A 16,525-nucleotide genomic window follows, 5' to 3' on the forward strand; every position below is an offset into this window, starting at 1 on the left:
CTCTTATTTAAGCCAGAATTCTTTCTCATGCAGGGATTGTCAACATGAGTTTCCCTCTGTCCGACCAGCCCGTGTTTGGAGAGTGGTTTATCTTTGTGGATATGCAGGGTCACACATACAACAAATCATTTGAAGTGCAGAAATACGGTGGGCGCCATGAAAACAAAATAAAAATAACAATCTTATCCCACTGTGGTTACTCTGCAAAAAAATACAGTGTCTAAATAGTGTTCTGCTTCTCTCACAGTCATACCCAAATTTGAATTAACAATCGATCCGCCCCGCTACATCCGTGACCTGAACACATGCGAGCAGACCGCTGTCCGGGCTCGGTAAGTCGCAGAACACACCAGAAGAATTTCTATAGTATGAACAATGTCAGCTACAATATAAAGACAACATTTTGTAAATAACACCTCAACGTGTATTCGACAGGTACACATTCGGAAAAGCAGTATCAGGGAAGTTGAGCGTGAACATGACAGTGAATGGAGTGGGCTACTACTGTCACGAGATGGGCCAGCCTGTGATCAAGAACATGGAGGTCAGTTTTATCGTTCACTCTGACAGTTATGAAATTTGATTGATAAAACCTTGAAATAACAAGTTGTTAATAGTCAAAACCTTGAGGTTGTACAATTTGGAATTTGAATATTTTCAGGAAAATTACACCTCCAGAATGGATTACAGAGGAAAGATTATGAAAGCCGATGTAATCCAAGGTCAACCGATGTCCCCTAAATGGTTTTTGTGTGGCCTAAGAAGAGGTAGCAAACCTGTTTTCATCACGGGCGATATCATACAGTAGTTATGATTGGCCTCAGGGGAGTTCTAACGGTGAAACCGCATAACCCTGAACTAGCTAGGGGTGTAACTACAGGCGAAAAATTACAGTTCTGTACGTACCTTGGTTTTAAGGTCCGGGTTTGGTTTACATTCGTTAGAGTATAGGTACAAAATAACATGAACAGATTTAATGACATTTAGAATAGAATATCAACAACTGAATTGTTTTCTGTTTACGAAAGTGCAATAGTTTGTAGGAAATGAAGTAACACTTCCTGTCACTTACCAAATATGTTTCGCGTGAGAAATCACCCTGTGATATTGCATAACTCCCCCTGCAATTGATTATTAACAGAAGTCAAGGAAAAATTGTGGCAAGCTTTCATGGGCCACATACAGCAAATTGACATGAATTCATTCCATTGTTTTGGGGATTTAAATGACTTTCCCCAGATGCAAAAATAACTATTATTATCACCCATTAGTTATATTAAACTGCTATTATGGGTGTTCCCAGGCATTGCACTGCGATTATGTTGGACACCAACGTTAGCAGTGTGCCTGCTTTACTCTTCCCAGATGAAAGGCTCCGCAAACTTTAGCCTCTGCGTCAAAGACATGATGCCCGCAGATGTGGCCGACCACTTCAGGGGCACTGTGAGCATCTGGGCTTCGCTCACCAGCACGGACGGAAGCAGGCAAACCACCTTTGACGATTCCACGCCGGTCCATAAGCAGCTTATTGACATTAGGTACTCCAAGGACACACGGAAACAGTTCAAGCCAGGTCTGCCTTACAAAGGGAAGGTAAGATGGATGATGACCATCTTTTATGCAATGACAGTGGCCATTATTACTTGAACTTACGCCACGGGTCTTTTTTCTCATCACCTCTGTGTTTAGATTGAGGTGACCTACCCTGATGGGAGCCCTGCTGATGGCGTGAGGGTGCGTGTGAAGGCTGAGTTGAGCCCCAAAGACAACGTCTACACGAGTGAATTGATCTCCAAGGACGGTCAGGCCACCTTTGAGATCCCCTCCATCCCAACCGCAGCACAGTATGTGTGGCTCGAGGTCAGTGGCCTTTGTTTCTCGAGACAGATTGCGTTATAAGGCACACGTGTCAAACTGGTGGCCCGGGTGTCAGATCCGGATCCACGTCATTTTATGTGGCCCGCAAGAGTGTGCATCGACTTAGTGTTTCTTGCTAAAATACCAAAATTGCAAATCGGCTTCACTTTTAAAAAGGTTGATATTGCAAGCATTTTTTTTATTACCAACCTCCCTTTTAAAATAAAATTGATTCATACTGTAGTTGAACAAACAGTTTTGACTGGCTTCTGATTTCAAAAGTAATTATCCATTAATTTGTGTATATGTAATAATATGAGGCAATCATATGGGTTTGCAGCCAGAACTGCCCTCCGAGTGGAACCATAACTATGACGTGGCTCGCGACAAAAATTAGTTTGACACCCCTGCGTTAAGGCATACTCACACCAGACCGTCTGAACCGTACTTGGGCCCGCTTGACACCAAAGGTCCGCTACGTTTGGCTTGTGGGACTGCACTAATTTATACTCAAGCCTGGTATATTTCCCCTCCATGTTAACCACCATCTTGCACAACAAAAATAAATAGAACAACTAGATATAATTTATAGAGTCAAAGAAAGTCACAATCGGTCATGCAAGAGAACAAGCATGTGTAATTAGTGGTTGAACGAGTAAAACGTTTTTGTAGTTGACGCTAAGGTGATGATAGTCGAGTCCACGTCGATTAATCGATGACATTGGTGATATTTTTTCCATTTGTCAACTCTCTGCGTTGTTTCGCTTCCAAACACAAGCTGACTCGGTCAGTTTTCCCACGGTCCTTAGTTGCACTGGCCCCACCCCCTGACTTGTTCATCCAATCACATTCAGACACTCGCTCATCCAATCACCTTCAGATGCCTTCATGGCCTCTCACCAAATCTGCTGTTGTGTTAGGTTGATTGTTGCAAGTATTTTATAAGGTCAGACTCTCAGTGAGTCCATGAAGGTGTCTGAGTGTGATTTGTGATTGGATGGATGAGTCGAGAGGCGAAGGCTTAAGCGAATACTAGTTGTTGGCGACATTAACCATTCATTTTTATAATAAAGAGATTATTGATCAACACCTTCTTATATTTGCTTTGTTGTCTTAGTAGCAGCTGCTTTTGTTATAGTTGAGGAGAGACTTGCATAGTTTGCAAGTGACAGTGCTCATTTTTAGTAAAATATGTCCACACGCTTGAGGAACCGGTGCTAATTTGCTACGCTGACCAAGCGTCTATTGATTTGAGCAAGGTATCTGTGTCGTTAATGCCAAAACGCAGGATTGGCGATTAATCGATTTTTAAACTATAATCGTCCACGCAGCTGAACCGCAGAGGTACCAAAAAAAAAAAAAGCTATAATCGTCGTTGCGCAGTGGTTGACTAGTTGGTTCAACCCTTACGTGCAACGTGATTATAAGATCGCTCATCTTTCCAGTTATGAATGAACATAATGACTAGAACGAATCCACATTGTCAGGAAAGTAGCAGTACAGTGTTGTACGGTGTGATAACACATCTAAACTTAAAGCCAGAAAGTAGGGGGATCGAGAAATAGTCTAGATACTGTAGATAGCTACTTTTTTTTCATCCCGTGAAGAGGAAAAGGCAATCGCGCTAAAGTGCGCCACAATCTGTCATCATATCATCTTATCATATTTTGATTTGCTGTTTGGTAGACAAAGGTGACGTCCATAGAAGGCAAGGCAGTTGGAGATCAGTATCTGCCCAGCTACTTGTCCATCAGCAGTTGGTACTCTCCCAGCAGATGTCACATCCAGATCCAGAACCCCAGCACCCCGCTCAAGGTTTGTTCTGCCCCCTTCATATACTGTAGGGAGGTGCTTCTAATACATTTGCCTGTCATGTTGCTGATCAACATATTAGTAAGTAGCTGAGTGTAGTGCGTACATGTGCATCTCAGGTCGGCCAGGAGGCAGAAGTGGCGCTCAAATCCACGTGTCCCTGTAACTTCACCCTGCACTACGAGGTGGCGTCGAGGGGGAACATCATCCTCTCGGGCCAGCAGCCCGCCAACCTCACGGCCTTGCACCGAAGGAAGCGGGCCACGGTCACCTTTGAGAAAAACATTCACACCACCCACTCGCCTATGTCTGCCTCAGGTAAATGAAGTGTTACTCTGCTATGTCACGGTTCGTCGTTCACGCGCCCGTGATATCTGTAGGGGTAAAAACACTACTGTAATGCCCTTGCATGTGGGAAACGAAAGCCACAGTCGCAGATGCACCTTTCAGGCGTTTACTTCTTCTGAATGCCGGGAGAACAATAAAGCACGCAGGAGCTGCTGTTTGCCACAGCTTAAAGCAAGACACTCAATCACACTCGCCGACGTCACATGCCACCCCAACAGGCCCCGCCTATTAAAGCCACATGCAGGTATCTAACACAGAGAAACTACAATACACAGAGTCATTTCTTTACATTTTAGGCTTTGAATTTTGGGGGCAATATAATTTACACTGTCTAAACAATAAAAGAAGTTTGTGTGGTGGGATGAAGCTACCTAAACCATTTCTTTTTTAATATAGTGTGTCTATATCGCATATTTACACCTATTGCATGTGGGTCTAGAATGTCTCCCTCATCATAAAAGGGGGTCTACTGCTGTACACGGTGAGATTCCATACAAAAACACCACCTTTGCTCCATCTTGAAGTCCCTGTAAAATGAAAAGGAATGTCCTGTCAATTTGACACACCACAGAGAAGTGTTGTTAAGGACCCTGCCAAATGTAAGTGATTTAAAAAAAAAAAAAAGTATGTAAAATCGACTTCAAAATCGTGAAAATTCAAGTTGTTCTCATTGCTCTGAAACGCTGCGGGCATGTCTGCTGAATGCCTGAAACCACACGCCGCTGAAAAATGAATGCTACTTCATCTAGCAACTTTCTTATGCCTACTATTCCCAATGTTTGAGCCGTGAAAATATATTCAATTGGGTTGTTGCAGGGCTTTCTGCGGCACAGACTAGTATCACCACCTTACTTGGGAATTTAAGTAACGACACCGAGCTGTTCTGTCAATTGTGGCATGCATGGAAGATGCATTTTCACGGTGTCGGCATAGCTAGCTAGCTAATTGCACACGGTAGTAGTAGAAATGGACCACAAATAGTAATGTATTTTGAAAGAAATCTCTGAATTCATTTTGTAAGGTCTTTATGTTTGCTTTTTGTGTGTTGCAGGCTCTTTGCAAATGGAGATGGACAGCTGTGTGTCGTACCTGCGCTTCACTGTCACTCACACCATGGCGCCACTCAGCCGTCTGCTCGTCTACTACGTGCGGGAGAACGGCGAGGGCATCACGGACAGTCTGCAAATCCCCATCCAACCCGCCTTCGAGAACAAGGTTTTCACTGACTCATTGCAACTCATTGCTTCCATGCTATGGTGACTATACACAATTGCAAAATAATTTGTTAAATTCTACCATATGGCCCATTTTGGACATGCATTTTGGCAGCATAAGTGGAAAACAAAATAGATACAAATCAATGATCTACCCATGTGACTGGAGCGTAAAGATTAGCTATACCCTGTCATTGCGAGCAGGACATCATCGAAATACACCAATTGCTCAAGTCCTAACCTTCAAGTTTCAAGTGCCAAGTTACTGTGTCAAACGTCAAGCAAGTCAATTCGAGGTCCCACTAAATTTCAAGCAAGTTGAGTCAAGTCATTACTTGGGTTAAGCAAGTCATAGGTCAACTCATACACGCTTTCTCAGTCACAACATTTATTCGCACATTAGCCACTCTGCACACAGTCCACATTCAGCAATTGCCCACTTTCCACATTCACAATCACAGTTTTTTTTTAATGGCCTCAAAGCAGTCTCTGAATTTCACTTGCTATCGGTAAGCTAAACTGTGAAGTTAACTTGCTTACGTGTCTTTCTGTTATTTTTTTGTCACTTACATTTTTAAGTTTTATGAACAACATCATAACCATACAAAAGATACAACACAAAAGCAACAAGTAACAAAAACCTGGGCGTCGTCTTTCTGGGTTTTATGATGAAGTTAGGTATCATATTATTTGTGTCTCTTTCCTCCAAGTTCAAAACCTTGCATGTTGTCATTCTCTCTTACACGATTTTATGAAAAACGTAATCCTTTAATCCAAATATAATAATCTCATACATATGATACGACACTGCATGAGGTGGCCTCAGCACTCAGCATAATAGCCTACTGGTGGGTTGCCAGGTTTGGCCGCACTGCACAAAAAGAAATTGACTTCCAAAACAAAGCAAATGGCTCACCAATGTGAAAATAGAGATTTTAGACTTTAAACGGGTAAGTCTTGACAAGTCATGTACTGAATACCAAATCAAAGTCAAGTCGAGTCTTTCACAAGTTTTAGCAAGCAAGTTCAAAGTCACTGTGGTGAAAGGAGGCCAACTGAACCCATTAGCTGTGGCTGAATTGTGACTGCGTGCTGATAAAAGGTATTGATGTGGAGAAAATTTACACTCCACCATTCAGAGGTTATAATTTTCCATACGACAAATTACTACAGTAATAATCCGCATATTGGCAGTTAATTATTCACAAATTCACCTTTTTGCATTTTTTTTTTCTCCTTTGGAACTTATCACCAGCTATTCACTGAAACCCTATTTGTGGTTTTTGTGCTTTCTTAAATCCACTGAAGATACCATAATATTTCACCAAAACCTCGTATAAATAGCAAAGTTTGGTGTCAAGAAAGAATAGTTTTTTGAGATATGCGCTCTCGTTTGAACAATTTTTTTTCTTTGACTTGCGAGCAAAAATTTGAGATACAACCGCTGTATGGTGTCAGTGAGCTCAAATCAACTCACTTCACAACAAGCAGCAGTTTGGCAGATCGCAAACAATTCTTCAAGAAAAGAGGTTTCAAGCTGTTTGCCATTCCCAGTGGAAATTTACTGTTAAACTAAACCAAACAAAGACAATTACACATTGTGTATTTAAAAAAAACACATACCTTTGCTTTAAAGCCCCCTAGCTTAATGCTAACACATAATGGGAAATGCTATAGACAGGTTCACGAATGGCATCGGTGTTTCAGGGTTTGAACATAGTGGTGCAACACCTGTAGACCGATAAGATAATACTTACATGGATATTAACACATTCACTGCCATTGATGGCTTTAGAAGTCAAATATCCATGTTAACTGGGAAGGCTGGCAGTGAATGAGTTAATGAGTTACTATTACTTTGGTCTACTGAGGTTCTGAGACTCTCTCTATATACAGTATATCTATATTTCTGTATTCTATTGCCACCATCTGGCCAAGGCGCACACACCAGGAGTAGTGCGTCTATTGAATTGAAGCAAAAAAAGTGACAAAATGGTTTAATTTTCTAACATTCTTAAAATAATGTCATTACTGTATGTTTTTATAAAGTGCAAAACTCTAGTGTGCTATTTTTCAAAAACCACATTAGAAACTTTTTTTTTTTTTTTTTTTTTGGGAGGGAGGCTGGAATGGATTAATGGCATTTCCATTCATTTCAATGATGAAAGCTGATTTGAGTGTTTTGACTTCCAAGTGCGGTCACGGAACGAGTTAAACTATCTCTGTTGTTTGCATTTTAGGTGTCTCTTTCCTTGTCCACCAATGAGTCCATGCCAGGTGTACCCTGTGAGCTTGCATGTCCGTGCCGAGAGGGGCTCCTGTGTCTGTGTGGCCACTGTGGACAAAAGCCTTTACTTGTTGAAGCCAGATTTCCAGCTCAGTCCAGACAAGGTCAGTCCTTGGGATGACAGTATGGCTTACAGACCACTTTTTGCATCTGCAGCTGCATCCCAATAAATTAGAATATGGTAGAAACATTTGTTTATTTGAGTAGTTCAAAAAGTGGAACTTGTTCAGATACATTTAAAAAGATGCATACTAACCATACAGATGCATATCATTAAACACATGAAAATACCTTTTAGAAGGGTAATTTTGGAAAAAAAAAAATTCATCTAATTTCTTGAATTTTTGCTCACTGTAACCCCTTCCCATGGGCTCACCACCTGTGGGAGGGGCCATAGGGTCACGTGCAGTGCGAGCTGGGCGGTGGCCAAAGGCAGAGACCTTGGCGATCCGATCCCCGGCTACAGAAGCTGGCTCTAGGGACGTGGAATGTCACCTCTCTGGCAGGGAAGGAGTCCGAGCTGGTGTGTAAGGTCGAGAAGTTGCGACTAGATATAGTCGGACTCGCCTCCACACACAACTTGGGCTCCGGTACCAGTCCACTTGAGAGGGGTTGGACTCTCTTCCACTCTGGAGTTGCCCACGGTGAGAGGCGCCGAGCAGGTTTGGGTATACTTATTGCCCCCCCGGGTCGGCGCCTGTACGTTGGGGTTCACCCCGGTGGATGAGAGGGTAGCCTCCGCCGTGGATGAGAGGGTAGCCTCCGCCTTCTTCCTGACTGTTGTTTGTGCCTATGCACCAAACAGCAGTTCAGAGTACCCACCCTTTTTGGAGTCCTTGGAGGGGTTGGTGGAGATCGCTCCCGCTGGGGACTCCATCGTTCTGCTGGGGGACTTCAATGCTCACGTGGGCAATGACAGTGAGACCTGGAAGGGGGTGATTGGGAGGAACGGCCCCCCCGATCAGAACCCGAGCGGTGTTCTGTTATTGGACTTCTCTGCTCATCACAGATTGTCCGTAACGAACACCATGTTCAAGCGTAAGGTTGTCCACACGTGCACTTGGCACCAGGACACCCTAGGTCGCAGTTCGATGATTGACTTTGCGGTCGTGTCATCGGACTTGTGGCCGCATGTCTTGGACACTCGGGTGAAGAGAGGGGCGGAGCTGTCAACTGATCACCACCTGGTGGTGAGTTGGCTCCGATGGTGGGGGAAGATGCCGGTCCGACGTGGCAGGCCCAAACGTATTGTGAGGGTCTGCTGGGAACGTCTGCCAGAATCCCCTGTCAGAAGGAGTTTCAACTCCCACCTCCAACAGAACTTTGCTCATGTTCCGGGGAAGGCGGTGGACATCTAGTCCGAGTGGAATATGTTCCGCGCCATTGCTGAGGCGGCCGACCGGCGCTGTGGCCGTAAAGTGGTCGGTGCCTGTCGTGGCGGCAATCCCTGAACCCGTTGGTGGACACCATTAGTGAGGGATGCTGTCAAGCTGAAGAAGGAGTCCTATCGGGCCTTTTTGGCCTGTGGGACTCCTGAGGCAGTTGATGGGTACCGGCTGGTCAAGCGGAATGCAGCTTTGGTGGTCGCTGAAGCAAAAACTCGAGTATAGGAGGCTACATGGAGAAAGACTTCCGAACGGCTTCGAGAAAATTCTTGTCCACCATCTGGCGTCTCAGGAGGGGGAAGCAGTGCACCATCAACACTGTGTATAGTGGGGATGGGGCACTGCTGACCTCGACTCGGGACGTTGTGAGTCGGTGGGAGAATACTTCGAAAAATACTTCGGTGCGGCGTCTGCAGTGATGCGGACTTTGTATCGATCCGTTGTGGTAAAGAAGGAGCTAAGCCGAAAGGCGAAGCTCTCAATTTACCGGTCGATCTATGTTCCTACACTCACCTATGGTCACGAGCTGTGGGCCATGACCTAAAGAACAAGATCCCGGATACAAGCGGCTGAAATGAGTTTCCTCCGCAGGGTGTCCGGGCTCTCCCTTAGAGAGGGTGAGAAGCTCGGTCATCCGGGAGGATCTCAGAGGAGAGCCGCTGCTCCTTCACATCGAGAGGAGCCAGATGAGGTGGCTGGGGCATCTGATTCGGATGACTCCCGGACGCCTCCCCGGTGAGGTGTTGTCGGCACGTCCCACCGGGAGGAGACCCCAGGGACGACCCAGGACACGCTGGAGAGACTACGTCTTTTGGCTGGCCTGGGAACGCCTCGGGATCCCCCCGGAAGAGCTGGATGAAGTGGCTGGGGAGAGGGAAGTCTGGGTGTTCCTGCTAAAGCTACTGCCCCCGAGACCCGACCTCGGATAAGCGGTAGAAAATGGATGGATGGATGGAAGCCATAATCATGAAAATTCTAAAGATTAAAATCCTAAAATGTTTCACTTTCTGTGTAGAGGAATGTTTAAAGGGTATGAGTTGCACCATTTGAATTCATTTACCTAAATTAAGTTTTCCGTTATATTAAAATGCAATCTGCAAGCATTTTTTGATGCATGCGTACAAGAGCTGAATCAAAATCACCCTTCTTGTTCCTCAGGTGTTCAAAGAGCTGTCAGACTTCGACGTGTCCGATGCTTTTGGCGTTCAGAAAGACGATGGACACTTTTGGTGGCCCGGGCTGTCATCAAAGAGACGCCGACGTTCCTCGGTTTTTCCGTGGCACTGGGACATCACCAAGGATGCGCGCTTTGCTTTCACAGTGAGAACGCAGACTTTATTAATGACCCACTTTCACTTAATAGAGATTTTTTTAATGTTGATATTGGCCTTTGGCTCAATAAAGATTTTTAAACACTGGCGTAGAAGTTAACGATTGCACCATTTCTGCTCTTGATATTGGTGGGTATCCAATTTGCTCTGTATCTCTGTGTATGTTGAACACAGGAAACGGGGCTTGTCGTGATGACAGACATGGTGAGTTTGAACCACCGGCAGAGTGAGGGGATGTATACCGACGAGGCCATCCCCGCTTTTCAGCCGCATAGTGCCACCCTGGTTGCCGCCATGCATTCTCGTTCAGCTGTCAGGTAAGTGGCAGCAGGAGGATTTTTCGCCCTTAGACACTGTGGGCTGGTTTTAAAAAGATAGGCACTCAAGCAACATGTCTATTTTGTCATTTTGTGTTTCACAAATATGACAAAAAGTGTTTATTTTCTTAAACATTGCAAACACCTCTTTAATAGTTTAAAGGGGACATATTTTGCCAAAGGAACTTTTTCTAGTATTTGGGATGTAAAATTGTCTCTTTGGTGCGTCAAGAAACATGAAATATGAATTAAAATGGTCCACGCATTCCTGAGTTCCAGAGGTTTTTCTGCCGAGTGGCCTGAAATCAGGTCATCCGAATTTCTCAAGCTTATCTACTTCACTAGCGAAGATCTCCGCCTTTCTGCACCCGAGCCAGCGCTGTCAACATAACAAACACGTGTGCTCTCTCACAAGTGGGTCTTCTACACAGAAGCAACCAATCAGAGGAAAGGGGCTTAGCCAAATATGGACAAAGCGGATACAAAACTGGGTCAAAAGAAGTAGCTGTCAGAGGGATTTTTTTTAAATGAAATGTACACTTTTATACTAAATCCATGTTAGAGTCACTCTATGGTCTAAATAGCCAAAATATTGGACCTTTAAGCATTAAATACATAAACTAAATAAACTATGATCCAAAACCACTTTAATGCAATCACTCCTCTCACCAGTTATTCATAATAACTGTCAACTTGCCCAGTAAAAATAAACGGAATTACTAAAAATAATCCATTCATTCAAATGCAAGTGTCAAGTACCGCATGTTAAATGAACAGTATAATTTTTTTCTTTGAGCTAATTTTTTTTGGATGCCTGAACCTCCATTAGTTGAAAAGCAAAACAATTACTTCATGACTTTATGATCAAACATCTCAGTGTTCAATCAGCCCTCGAAAACGGACGAGCGGAGAAAAACAAAGGAATTAGATGTGATTGCTCGTCCGTATTCCTTGCCGACATTCCTTAATGCTACTCGTTGCTGTGATGAACATTAAACTCATGACGCGACTTAGTAAAATGTCAGCGTGCAAATCCTGTGTAAATCATTGGCCCTTTTATGGTGTTTTATTGTGAGCAGCTGAGGCCTTTTACTGATGTCGGCTTGTGTTTGGCTTGCAGAACAGAGAAGCGGAGGCGAACATTCTTCCCGGAGACGTGGGTGTGGCACTGCCTCAACGTCAGGTATGTAAATCCCAAGCAATATTGGATGGGATGGAAGGAAGGATGATAGGAGAGACAAAGGGAGGAAAGTGCAAGAGATGATAAAAATCTCATGGTGAGAGGAGGATGGGACTCCGCTTCCAGAAGTTGTTCCCGCGCATGTGAATGTGCTCTTTTTAAACTGGCCCATCTTGGAGTGGCCTGTCCCTCTCTCAACAACTCCTTCTATTCATTTTCAGCCAATGTAAATGAACTGCCCATAGATTTCCATGTACCTGATTCCTTTGGAAGAGACTGACTGGAGCTCTGCATAATTTCCAAAAAGCTCTGATTTCCCTTGAAGTTCTATTAAAGTAGACTTTGATCAAGCAAAGCAGTAAACATGTTTTTAACTATGATACTATGTTACCATGACCCAACACTCTCTTAATTAAAGCTTGTCAATACAGGATTCCCTTGCTTGATTTTCTTTGGGGGGAACAAATATGAGCTGTCAGAGCGGCACGGTGGACGACTGGTTAGAGCGTCAGCCTCAGAGTTCTGAGGACCGGGGTTCAATCCCCGGTCCCGCCTGTGTGGAGTTTGCATGTTCTCCCCGTGCCTGTGTGGATTTTCTCCGGGCACTCCGGTTTCCTCCCACATCCCAAAAACATGCATGGTAGGTTAATTGACAACTCTAAATTGCCCGTAGGTGTGAATGTGAGTGCAAATGAGTGTTTGTTTGTATGTGCCCTGCGATTGGCTGGCAACCAGTTCAGGGTGCACTCCGCCTCCTGCCCGATGATAGCTGGGATAGGCTCCAGCGCGCCCGCGACCCTAGAGAGGAGAAGCGGCTCAGAAAATGGATGGATGGATGAGCTGTCAGTTTTGCTTTTACTTGCAAGCACAAACCTTAAGATACGAGTGTTCTATGGTGGCAGTGAACTCAGTTCAACTCACGTCACAACAAGAAGCAGTTTGGTAGATAACAATTCTTCGAAAAAGAGTCTTTAAGCTGTTTATTGCCACTCCCAATTGAAATTTACTGTCAAACTAAAGATAAAACAAAGACAATCCCACATTGTGTTTTTGAAACAACCACATAGCTTTTCCCTAGCTAAGTCCGCTTATGCTAACAAAACAAAACTCTTTTTACATGTTAACTGTTAGCATTGACAGTCTGGGCAAGAGGAGCAGATCCGCACCGCGGAAGGTTAGTGTTTAGCCGCACCAGCTAGCAAGTGCAACTCATAGCTGGTGCAGACATGACGCAAGTTAGCTTGACACCTAGCATTCCCCCTAGTTAGATTATTATTATATATCATTATATGTTTTTTTTTTTTTAAACTAGTTCGGAGCTGATTAGTTTGCGTGACCTGCCCGCGAGTAGCATACCGCTTCAGATTGGTGAGTTTAAGTCACAGATTCTGAGCGCTAGTAAAAACAAAAAGTGAAGACAATTTGGTATTTTAGCATGAATCAAGGAAGTCGACACACATGATTTGCCTTCGTGGGCCACATCAAATTATGTGCCATGCTGGATCTGGTCCCTGGCCTTGAGTTGGACATCTGTGGCCTAATAGCATAATCATCTCAGTCAGTTTTCTAAGGCCGATTCAACCTTTGGAGATTACTATGACTTGGATGACTTTCTAGACAGACAAAGAAAAAACACCATTTTTAGCAACCTCTTGCTATTTTTTTATTGATATTATGACAGTAAGTTAAAAAATGACTTAGGCAATTATGCTATTAGGGTAAAGATATCTAACAAACAGACACTACAAACAGTATTTTGTATTAATTTTATGCTTACTATTTAGTTGTGTTCAAATAAATGTACAATGTGTTTAAAATATGTGTTTTAATAAGTTAAAATCAGAAGCAGCTTTAATTGGCCCAGAATGTTACAAGACACACAATTTATCTCCGGTAGTTGGCGCCATTCTAGTCTCACAAAAAACAGCCACTATGACAAAATATACATTTAGGATGTAAAAATGTATTAAAAACATGTGAGAGCAGAAAGCTTGAATTTTGCCAAGCTTGAATTTTCAGTGGTTTGATTAAAACTGCGTGTCAAAGCCAATATTGACACAGGTGTTTCACTGAGCTTTTCTTGTGCTGCCAACAGTGCCGAAACAGGCGAAGCGGTGCTGCGACTGGACGTGCCAGACTCCATCACCACGTGGGTCACGGAGGCCGTCGGCCTGTCCAAAGATAAGGGGCTGGGCTTGGCCACGAGAGCGGAGCTTCGTACCTTCAAGCCTTTCTTTGTGGACTTCACCTTGCCTTATAGCTTGATCCGAGGGGAGCAAACCAAAGTTCCCCTGACCGTCTACAACTATCTGCCGTCGTGTGCTGAGGTATGATGATGCGGCAAAAGTCTTTTGAGGACGTCTTTGATGTCATATCATCGCAAAACCAGATAACTCCAAGAAAATCATTTTCTTCAAAAACAAACAAGCCCAAAACATTTACACAACAATACAATTACACTGAAATGGTATTATGCTTTGTGAATAAAGGTTTTTAACGGGGGAGTGAAACAGAACTACTTTCTCTTGAACTAATCCTTAACTTTAACCTAAAATAACCCTTAATCCTAATCCTTCAAAGGCAGAGACAAGTCACATTGACTGCAGATTTATCTTTTGCGTTGCTGCTGTCCTCAAGATGCTGCCGACCCACTTGATTGCGACCAACACCATAGACAATACACTTGAGTTATCATATTTTCCAGTCACTTTCAAGCACAATCGAAGCTATATTAGCAGAGAGTTAATGAGAAATCATGGGCACAGACATGTTTGAGGACATGCTTGACGAATACGTGATGACGCAAATACATACGGCTTGTCTTTGGCTTTAAAGGAGGTGATGCTAGCTGCAGTAAAATGTGTGTGCACTGGTTGGTTTCTGAAATAAAATCTTTATTTTCAATGAGTTTTACGTGAGAGTTGTTTGGTTTTGCAGGATTAGGAAATCGAATGATGACGTGATAGGGAGTCTGCTTGTAGGTGTGGCTCTGTTTTTGTCTAAATGGCGCTTATCGGCTTTTGAACTCCTCAGTTTGAAGTAGGAATGGCTTGTATCGGTTGAGAAATGTGGAAGGAGGAGGTTAATTTGTAAAACATCTCTTAACTTGGGAATTTTATTGTGACGATGTCGGAATTTCTGGAACATGATAAGTAGTCCTGTATTTGTCCTGAATGAGCTGAATAGTTTGCAGTTAGAATGGTTTGAATGGGTTTAATAAGTGAAATATGGAAGAATGGCACACCAGGACGGGCCACAGTTTGGTTGCAGGCCAGCGGGAATGGCTCTGAAGTCTTCAAATGGCCTCGTGTGAATACGCCCTTAGAGGAGCCTCTATAAGCTCTAAGTTAGCCTTAAATGGGTCCATCCTGCACTCCGAAGAGATGACATCATGATCTTTGCAGATGTGCCTGATTTCGTGTTAGATGAAGAGATGCAAATGGGCGTATCACCTTTCTTTGATATGCATCCCGGCAACATGCGATTCCTATATTTTCTGCTCCTTTATTTATGACTTCTGGAGTGTGGATAAAGGGCATTCCTCTATCAGAGCTTGACAATGAGCGGCATTTAATCCTCCAGGGAGCATGCAAAACATGAGTCAGTCCACATGAAAAATTCAGAGATCTTTAAAAAAAAGATGCTCCGTATGAGGGTGGGACGTCGAGAAGGATTGTTTACTTCCCGATTTAAAAATTTTTTTTTTTTTTTTTACAGGTTCACATTAAAGTGTCAGTTCCTAAGGGCATCAAGTTTATTGGTCATCCTGGCAAGCACCACCTTACCAGGAAGAAGTGCGTGGCTCCAGGAGAGGCCACACCAACCACCATCGTGTTGGCTTTCAGTGAACTGGGTCCCGCAAACATCACAGGTATCCACAGAGCTCAACTGGAACCATCTTGTTCAGCTCAAGCCTTTTTCTGACCAACAGTAAATTGTTTCTATGACTACAATGGATTTAGTCCTGGTCTGCTGCATCCACCATGCCCATACAGTAGCGCAGTAGTATCAAAACGTGTTTTCACCACATTATGGTTGCAGACTGGTTTTTGACTCAGGTCACTGTTTTGATGACTTGTAAGTTGACTTGACAAAAACTACTTGGATATGAAAATGACTGAAAATCAAATCCTGACTTGACACATGATGGCTTGACATACTTGATTGCTGTCTATTTCATAGGTTTGTTTTAAAGATTAAATATAAAATTAATCAAGGTATAATATAACATGTCGGTGGGCGAGCGTAAACTGGGGAATATCATGATTGGAGGATTAGCCTGTCAATCATTCAAACCCCTCGCTTTCGTAGAAGCACGATCTCGCATATCAGACACCATCGTCATGTCAGGGTGCATTTTTGCTATGAAAACTATCAAATGTTTTTTTATTTTTTATTTTTAAATGAAGAAGTGCGGAATGCACAATTTGTAAATATCTCGAAATTCTTTATCCTGAAGCCTCTTTCCTGAAGAGATCAATATGCCACTTTCCCAAATTAATAATATATGAATAAATAACAGCACTAAATTGTATTAGAGTAGTGTTTCTTCTCTGGTGGTCTGTGAGTAACTGAATCCGCATTTCCAAGTTCCAGAACTTTTAGTTATTAGTATTCACTACTGTAGTTCTTAATTGGTGTGTCACCCAGACATTGGCCACCTCAGCGTGAGGCCTCAAGAATAGCCGTGCCCTTGTCGGCTGTGCGCGATCTGCTCACCCACCTCGAGGTACAAACATTCCCCTCCCAAGCGCATGTGAGAACAAAGCGGGCCGGCAGCGGGGGAGCCGCCAC

General features: G+C 43.6%; 1 protein-coding gene across 1 annotated transcript in view; it reads left to right on the top strand.

Annotated features, from left to right (window-relative positions):
* cpamd8 (C3 and PZP like alpha-2-macroglobulin domain containing 8) overlaps positions 1-16,525 on the top strand; it is a 65,513-nt gene that overhangs the window by 13,025 nt on the left and 35,963 nt on the right. Inside the window, 15 exon segments of the mRNA XM_061683033.1 lie at positions 34-147; positions 248-332; positions 436-544; positions 1,366-1,593; positions 1,690-1,860; positions 3,544-3,672; positions 3,789-3,987; positions 5,069-5,232; positions 7,472-7,510; positions 7,512-7,622; positions 10,062-10,223; positions 10,409-10,551; positions 11,672-11,734; positions 13,827-14,058; positions 15,449-15,602. Of these exon segments, the coding sequence (XP_061539017.1) occupies positions 34-147; positions 248-332; positions 436-544; positions 1,366-1,593; positions 1,690-1,860; positions 3,544-3,672; positions 3,789-3,987; positions 5,069-5,232; positions 7,472-7,510; positions 7,512-7,622; positions 10,062-10,223; positions 10,409-10,551; positions 11,672-11,734; positions 13,827-14,058; positions 15,449-15,602 (2,103 nt within the window).

Source organism: Phycodurus eques, chromosome 8 (assembly GCF_024500275.1).
Source record: "Phycodurus eques isolate BA_2022a chromosome 8, UOR_Pequ_1.1, whole genome shotgun sequence".
Lineage (NCBI taxonomy): Eukaryota > Metazoa > Chordata > Actinopteri > Syngnathiformes > Syngnathidae > Phycodurus > Phycodurus eques.